This window comes from Leptodactylus fuscus, chromosome 5, assembly GCF_031893055.1.
Source record: "Leptodactylus fuscus isolate aLepFus1 chromosome 5, aLepFus1.hap2, whole genome shotgun sequence".
In the NCBI taxonomy this organism is placed as follows: domain Eukaryota; kingdom Metazoa; phylum Chordata; class Amphibia; order Anura; family Leptodactylidae; genus Leptodactylus; species Leptodactylus fuscus.
This window is the reverse complement of record NC_134269.1, coordinates 215745553-215754845: the sequence shown is the minus strand read 5'-3', so window position 1 is coordinate 215754845 and position 9293 is coordinate 215745553. Positions and strand designations below refer to the sequence as shown.

Sequence of the window (9293 nt, the reverse complement as noted above, 5' to 3'; positions counted from 1 at the left end):
TATCTATCTATCTATCTATCTCCTATCTATCTATCTATCTATCTATCTCCTATCTATCTATCTCCTATCTATCTATCTATATATCTATCTATCTATCTATCTATCTATCTATCTATCATCTATCTATCTATCTATCTATCTATCTATCTCCTATCTCTATCTATCTATCTATCTATCTATCTCCTATCTATCTATCTATCTATCTATCTATCTATCTATCTATCTCTATCTATCTATCTATCTATCTATCTATCTATCTATCTCCTATCTATCTATCTCCTATCTATCTATCTATCTATCTATCTATCTATCTATCTATCTATCATCTATCTATCTATCTATCTATCTATCATCTATCTATCTATCTATCATCTATCTATCTATCTATCTATCTATCTATCTCATATCTCCTATCTATCTATCTATCTATCTATCTATCTATCTATCTATCTATCTCCTATCTATCTATCTATCTATCTATCTATCTATCTATCTATCTCCTATCTATCTATCTATCTATCTCCTATCTATCTATCTATCTATCTATCTATCTATCTATCTATCTCCTATCTATCTATCTATCTATCTATCTATCTATCTGTACTGTATATATTTATATGATTACATGTTAGTCTGATTGGACTGCGATAAGGCAGACGCTATGAACTACTTCACATTACCGGCCGCGCTGACATTACGCAGCAGTCAGTCTCTTACCAGAAATATATAATAGAACAAGATAAAATATATTAAATGAAATAAAGATTAATGTATTTATCTAGAGGTTTTCTGCATATTCCCTTCCTGTACCATTAGCAGACTACAGGCTGTTTTGCAGGGTTAGATTGTGCGGCTTTATTTACAGCCTAGACCATGTTCACACGATCACTCGGGTTCCGTCCTTCAGGTCTGTATAGGGACCCCAAGGATGGAACCCTGTCTGCCTAAAAGAGTAGTAACCTGAGGGAAGCCCAAGGACCCCAAACACTATATTAGGGTCTGCTTGTGTTCGCCCAAACGCTAATGTGAACCTACCATGGGTGTAAGCGTCAGTAACAGTGAATACAGACAACAGATGTGCCCAACAAATATGGACGTTTTGGTTTTATTACATTTCTATAATCCCATTAGATTACTGTTTAACATATTTATTCTACTCTTATATTAGCACCAGGACCCAGACTAATGTTATGGTAAAACTTGTCAGCCCCAACTACATGAAGTATAATATTCCATACTGGCCCCTCCGCACAGTATAATGTGACATAGTGGCCCCTGCACACAGTATTATGCCCCATAGTGGCTCCTGCACACAGTATTATACCCCATAGTGGCCCCCTGCACACAGTATTATATCCCATAGTGGCCCCTGCACACAGTATTATGTCCATAGTGGCCCCTGCACATAGTATTATACCCCATAGTGGCCCCTGCACACAGTATTATGTCCCATAGTGGCCCCTGCACACAGTATTATGTCCCATAGTGGCCCTGCACATAGTATTATACCCCATAGTGCCCAGTACACAGTATTATGCCCCATAGTGGCCCCTGCACACAGTATTATACCCCATAGTGGCCCCCTGCACACAGTATTATATCCATAGTGGCCCCTGCACACAGTATTATGCCCCATAGTGGCCCCTGCACACAGTATTATGTCCCATAGTGGCCTCTGCACACAGTATTATCCCCCATAGTGGCCCCTGCACACAGTATTATATCCCATAGTGGCCCTGCACACAGTATTATGCCCCATAGTGGCCCCTGCACACAGTATTATCCCCCATAGTGGTCCCTGCACACAGTATTATACCCCATAGTGGTCCCTGCACACAGTATTATACCCCATAGTGACCCCTGCACACAGTATTATGTCCTATAGTGGCCCCTGCACACAGTATTATGTCCCATAGTGGCCCCTGCACACAGTATTATGTCCCATAGTGGCCCCTGCACACAATATAATGTCCCATAGTGGCCCCTGCACACAGTATTATGCCCCATAGTGGTCCCTGTACACAGTATTATGTCCCATAGTGGCCCCTGCACACAGTATTATGCCCCATAGTGGCCCCTGCACACAGTATTATCCCCCATAGTGGCCCCTGCACACAGTATTATGTCCCATAGTGGCCCCTGCACACAGTATTATGTCCCATAGTGGCCCCTGCACACAGTATTATGTCCCATAGTGACCCCTGCACACAGTATTATGTCCCATAGTGACCCCTGCACACAGTATTATGTCCCATAGTGACCCCTGCACACAGTATTATGCACCATAGTGGCCCCTGCACACAGTATTATGCCCCATAGTGGCCCCTGCACACAGTATTATCCCCCATAGTGGCCCCTGCACACAGTATTATGTCCCATAGTGACCCCTACACACAATATTATGTCCCATAGTGACCCCTGCACACAGTATTATGTCTCATAGTGACCCCTGCACACAGTATTATGTCCCATAGTGGCCCCTGCACACAGTATTATGCACCATAGTGGCCCCTCCACACAGTATTATCCCCCATAGTGGCCCCTGCACACAGAATAATGTCCCATAGCATCCCTTTCACACATTGTAATGTCCCATTATGTTCACTCCGCACAGTATTATGTCCCATAGTGGCCCCTCCAGACAGTATAATGTTCCATAGTGTCCCCTCCATGCAGTATAATGTGACATAGTGCCCCAACTATACAGTGTAATGTCCCATAGTGGTCCCTCCAGACAGTATAATGTGACATAGTGGCCCCTGCACTCAGTTTATAATGTCACATACTCTCCCCTCCTCATAGTAGTATGCCCCATCTTGGCCCCAATGGTTTTCTTTGCAAATATTTACCACCCTTGAACTATTATTATAGCCTGGGGTGTTTTCAGACCCCAGAGTATAATGATATGAGACCCAGAGAAGGTGACAAACATAAAAACCAGTGGTACTCACCTCTCTTGTTCTCTGGTGCGTTTCTCTGGTGCTTTCGGTCCTCTTCACTGATGTCACAGACACGGGTTATGTGGGTTTCATTATGCATCACAATGTCAGTACAGAGGCCTGAAGACAGAATGGAGTCATGCCAGAGCACAGGAGAGGTGAGTAACAATGGTTTTTATATTTGCTAACCTCCCCTGGGTCTCCTATCATTATACTCGGGGGTCTAAAGAGTATAATTCTCTTTACTTTACTTTAACAAATACTCTTGCAGTACGTCTGCAGCCTTACTTACTGATCCTCACTCCTGCTCACAGCCCCCCCAGCGATGGGATTAGGGATGCACAGGGCCCCCTAGAGGGAAGAAGGGGAAGCAGAGGTGGCAGTGAGCAGGAGCGGGGATCACTTGTTATTTACTCCAAGATCTGTATAATATTGTACGATAGTCTAATAAAGACAACCATGCTTTCAGGGTGCTAACATACCCATGCCCAGCACAGTGCCCCATTTGTCTCTATAGCCCTATGCCCTGCCTGGGCACAATAGATGAGGTCAATGGGGCTATTGAGGCACAGGCAGCCCTCGGATGTCATCATGTATGATCCATACTGGGTTACAATGGACTGACCGTTCATGTGCATGTAGCTCTAATATTAAAGTGTATATTCATTTCATTATTATTGTTATTAATAATTAATATTATTATTATTAATAATAATAATAATAATAATAATAATAATAATAATAATTATATATATATATATATATATATATATATATATATATATATATATTAATTTCATAAATGCTATTCTGTTATGTGGAGCTTTCAGATATAGATTTTATTAGACATATTTGATGTGTGTGTTTATATATACATGATTTATATGTTTATGATACAACATGACTGTATACCTATATACTCATAGACTGTATAACTATATACTCATAGACTCATACAGGTGATTTGCATGGTCTAAATTTCTGTTATTTACACGTTCCTGAAGAACATAGCCCTGCAGCTGCCCCCTCACACACAGGACACTTGTAAGGAGCAAATCTTATTCCTCCTCCCCTGTCTCTACAATCAGATCTTATTCAGCCATCGCCATGACACGTTGCTTCCTTGCTTGTGCAGGATGATGGCGTTCCCCTGGTCTGTGTTACAGCCATGACTTGATGTTATGTCTGCAGGATGGACTGTGAGAAGCCCCTGAGCCTCTGCTGCTGAGCCCTGGGCTGCCAGGCTATTGCTGACATGTTGCTTTCTGCACTGGCGCATGTTCCAGCTCGGAGGGGCAGGGTCGCAGCTCACACGGCAGCTTCACATTGGCTTCCTTTGTGCAGTGATTGTAGTCGTTCAGTTTTCTGCATGGCTGAAGCTCTTGGTGAGAAATGCTGGAAATCTCAGTAGCCCGCCCTGCTGAGGACAAGCCCTGCTGCTGATCGTGCTGGACGGTGCGGGTGCGGATACTTTACCAGGCTGATATGTGCGGGCTCTGGCAGGCTCTTGCTGCTGATGTAGCCCCTCTGCTGGGTGCTGTATTTACCTCCGGAGCTGATCGATGACGGGCGCTGTGCACGATCCACGTGCCCGACTGCAGTTGTATCGGGGGCGCCGTCCACGTCGTTGGTGCTAAAGCTCAGCGAGAGCGAATCTGTGGCGGGCGCTGTCCTCTGCTCCGGTGCTGAAGCTCTCCTGGCCCGGGCGCTGTCCTCTCTTCCGGTGCTGAAGCTCTCCTGGCCCGGGCGCTGTCCTCTCCTCCGGTGCTGAAGCTCTCCTGGCCCGGGCGCTGTCCTCTCTTCCGGTGCTGAAGCTTTGCTGGCCCGGGCGCTGTCCTCTCCTCCGGTGCTGAAGCTCTCCTGGCCCGGGCGCTGTCCTCTCCTCCGGTGCTGAAGCTCTCCTGCCCGGGCGCTGTCCTCTCCTCCGGTGCTGAAGTCCGGGTGCTGTTCCTTGGCCTTCCGCTGTCCAGTGCTGATCCCATCAGTAGGGCTGTCCACGTCTCAGGTGCTGAACCCATGCCAGGCTCATCCTAGGGCCCCGCCTCCTACACAAGGGCACTGGAACACCTACAACACAAGAAGCAAGCTGTGCTGAATCCCTGCTATCTCCGAGCAGGCCCGGCCTCATCATCCTCCCACACAGCTCCCTCAGAACAAAGCAATGGATTTACTAGGAAAACAGCCGCCTGCAAAGACCCCCGAATCCCACCCAGCACTGGCAGCTGGCTACACATGGTAACCTGATGTGCTTTGATAGTCGAGGGCATAAAAGGAAAAGGATGTGAGGGCTCGGTTGGTTGGGGAGGGGTCAGGTGAGCACTATTTCCCTGCTAAAATGGCTTGTATAGGGTTGTTGTCTTATATAGGGTTGTTAGTGTTACTAAGCCTGGTTAGAGGGCAGCTTAGGTACTCGGTGAGGGAGGAGCTGAATCATGGGGCGTTTGTAGGAAACGTGGTTAGTGACCTGGGTCTAGACCTCAAACAACTACCCACCAGGGGCTTTAGGATCACATCTGGTAATAGTAGACAGTACTTTGATGTGAATCTGGGTAATGGAGTGTTATTTGTTAATAGGACTATAGATCGTGAGACTCTGTGTGAGCCCACCATCCAATGTGTGATAAACCTGGGGGTCGTCATAGAAAACCCAGTAGAGGTGCACAATATCGAGGTGGAGATATTAGATATAAATGATAACGCTCCTAAATTTCCTAGAAATGAATACTATCTAGAGATTAGTGAGTCGGCCGTCCCGGGTGCAAGGTTTCCTATTGAGAGTGCACAAGACCCAGATATAGGCACCAACTCGATACAGAGCTACAAGTTAAGTGACAATGATTACTTTGCACTCGACTTAAAGACTTTTAATGGCAATAGCAAGCTTATCGAGATTGTACTGAAGAAATCATTAGACAGGGAGCAAAATGCTCTACATCAGCTAGTTCTCACAGCTATAGATGGAGGGAACCCTGCCAAGTCCGGGACAGCCCAAATATCTATACGTGTCATGGACACCAATGACAACACTCCATTTTTTGATAAGTCCACATATAAAGCCATTTTACTTGAGAATTCACCGGTTGGTACCTTAGTAGTTAAGTTAAACGCAACAGATCCGGATGAAGGATCGAATGGGCAAGTGATGTATTCATTCAGCAGTTATACACCCCAGAAAGTAAGGCAGCTATTCAACATTGAACCAAGAACTGGGGAAGTGAGGGTTAATGGTGTCTTAGACTACGAGAAATCATCATCCTATGAGATTTACATCCAAGCCATCGATAAAGGCCCAGTACCTATGACAGGGCATTGCAAAGTGTTGGTTGAAGTGATCGATGCCAATGACAACGCACCAGAGATTGTGGTGACTTCCAACTATTCTCCCATTGCCGAGAACTCACAAGTAGACACAGTGGTGGCTTTAATGAGCGTAATGGATAAGGATTCGGGGAGCAATAGGATGGTTAGTCTCACCATACCGCCAAACCTTCCATTTAAAATAAACTCCTTCAAAAACACCTTCAAGCTCTTAACGGATTGGAAACTGGATCGGGAAAAGTGCTTTTCGTACAATATTACAATAACAGCCACGGATGGTGGAGTCCCACCTTTGTCATCTCAAAAAACACTCAATGTGCAAGTCTCCGATGTGAATGACAACCCTCCAGTATTCGAGGAGTCCTCTTACTCTGTGTATGTGCTGGAGAACAATGCCCCAGGGGTCTCACTTTTCTCAGTAAAAGCCATGGATCCAGATGCCAACGAGAATGCATTTGTATCGTATATGCTTCTCCAAGGAGACGCCGAAGGTGTTCCAGTTTCTTCATATGTTTCTATTAAGTCCGACAATGGCACTCTATACGCGGTTCAGTCATTTGACTTTGAAAAACTTCGAGAATTTCGCATCGTGGTTCAGGCACAAGATGCCGGAAACCCTTCACTCAGCAGTTCCACCACTGTAAATATTTTTATATTAGATCAGAATGATCATGCCCCGACAATTCTGTATCCAGCGCCTTCCAACATTTCGAGATCCATCGAGATGATTCCACGTTCTGCAGGTGTGGACTATCTCGTCACAAAAGTAATTGCAGTCGACAAGGATTCGGGACAAAATGCTTGGCTGTTTTATAATTTGGGCAAAGCCACAGATCCAAAACTTTTTAAGGTGTCCTTACATACAGGGGAAATAAGGACTACAAGGAGAGTTGTAGATGACAGTATTTCAAGTTACAATGTGACTGTCATTGTGAAGGACAATGGGGAGCCGCCCCTCTCTTCCTCCGCCACCATAAGCATTGCCGTGGTGGACAGAATTTCAAAAATTGTCCCCGACTCACAACGGCACGTAAAAAGCAACACAAACTATTCCGAAATCACCATTTATTTGATCATCGCTTTATGCTCCATCTCTTTTCTATTCATTTTAACTTTAATAATCATTTTTATACTAAAATGCTGCAAGTGTAGCTGTAACGTGGATCCCTCGTGTGCATGTTGCTGCGCCCCTCCCAATCCCAACCCTACAGAGACGGATAAACAAGCCAACAATAACATTGAGACCAGACTGCCACCCGGGATGAAGGTGCAACCTCATTTTATTGAGGTCCGAGGCAATGGATCACTGACTAAGACTTACTGCTACAAGGCCTGTATGACGGCAGGATCCGGCAGTGACACCTTCATGTTTTATAACACTGGGATTCCAGTAGGGACGCTTCCACAGGCCGTGATCGCAGACAGAAATATGAAAAGACTAAGCGGGCAAAGCTTTCAAAACTTAATCATCTTAAAAAGTGAAACAACTACTCCTGTAGAGGTGAGAGCCCTCCTTTATGTTTCTTCCTATATCGAAAGAGAATGTGTTATTGTCTGTGTACTATAAAGATTATATACATGACTTGTGAATTGATGTTTTCCATAATGATATTTGTACAAGTATGAGAACCTGGTGGACATTACATAGATCAGGGACCCTACATAAACACCGGCCATCTATTCTTGCACAGTTGTTTCAGAAGTTCCTTCTCCTACCCCAGCCATGGGTTGATTAATATTTAAAGGGGTTTGGGGACTAAAGAGACTTTTTTCTATCAGTGATGGACTGGGGTGCAATAAATGTAAATGTTACCTAACCCCAATTTGCAAATTTACTAACACTTTTTTTTCAGTAGTAGCTTGGTGCCCTGTCCTGGCCTCAGACTGTCCCAAGGCCTTTTCAGTAGTTCACTGCTTGTCTCTTAGGGTAGGTTAAGACGGAGTTTTTTGGACCGGAACCTGAAGCGGATGGCTCCTCAGGTTCCAGTCCAAAAGACGGGTCACCGCGACTGAAGGCCAGTGCACTACAAGGACATCCAGCCACGCACTCCACTCCGGATTAGGCCCAATGAATGGACCTAGTGTGGAGGAGGGTGTGTCTTCAGGCCGAATCATGAGGCGACTCGGCCTGAAGAATGAGCATCTTGCTTCTTTTTTCTGGGAGCCGAAAGAAATGGCTCCCGGAAAAAGCTCCTGAGCGGCTCCCATTGATTTCAATGGGAGCCATCTTTTTGATCAGGGTTTTGAGGTGATTACGGCCTCAAAACCCTGACCAAAAAACTCAGTGTGAACTTACCCTTACTGTACATAAGGGTCATTGTGGTTATGTGGGCCAGGGATACATGCTTACACAGTAGTAGAACTCAGACAGCATCAAGATGATCCAATGGGGTGTCCGAAACACTGAGAAAGTGGGGTCCAGGGACATACTAGTCATTTTTCTCCATGCCAAGATGTCACCTTAGCTAACACTACATCACTATAATTGGAGAGTTTTAAGTAATATATCCAGTTTATTGTATGACTGCATTGGTTGGTTATGATATCTGTTTATTTGTATGTAGATCAATGAGTGTACAGGGCTTGGGGCCCACCAGGAATTCACCTGTTCCCCTGTCTGAGCTTATCATCTATCCATATGACAGGAGAAAAATATCATATCACTGTCCAACCACTGGGACCCCCAGCAATCAGAAGAAGGGAGCCCAAAAGCCCCCCATGTCTTCTTCATGTGAATGAAACACAAGTGCATTTCTAGACCACCACACCAATCACTTCTGGGACTAAAATCTCCAGAATCCCTTTGAAGTGAATGGAGCATAGGTTGCGCTGGCACTTCATTCACATGGAGGAGGCATGGAAGACTTTTGGTCTTCTGTTCTCCTGATATCTAGGTAATCTGATACTGTCAGGGGTTGCCTACCTCGGCCTAGAGTGATGCAGTAAGATCATTGTCAATGACTACAGATATAGTCACCACCTATGAGCATTGTCATCTGAAACTTCATGATGACAGAACAAACATGTTTATTGCAG

At 45.0% G+C, this 9293-nt stretch overlaps 1 protein-coding gene across 9 annotated transcripts in view; it reads left to right on the top strand.

Annotated features, from left to right (window-relative positions):
• LOC142204139 (protocadherin alpha-C2-like) overlaps positions 1–9293 on the top strand; it is a 198166-nt gene that overhangs the window by 142686 nt on the left and 46187 nt on the right. Inside the window, exon 1 of one of the 9 annotated variants that reach the window (XM_075275407.1) lies at positions 4873–7758. The exons of the other annotated variants lie outside the window; for them this stretch is intronic. Coding sequence (XP_075131508.1) covers positions 5275–7758 — 2484 coding nt within the window. The 5' untranslated portion in view covers positions 4873–5274. Of the gene's footprint in view, positions 1–4872; positions 7759–9293 lie in introns of those variants that run through there. 9 annotated transcript variants of the gene reach the window in all.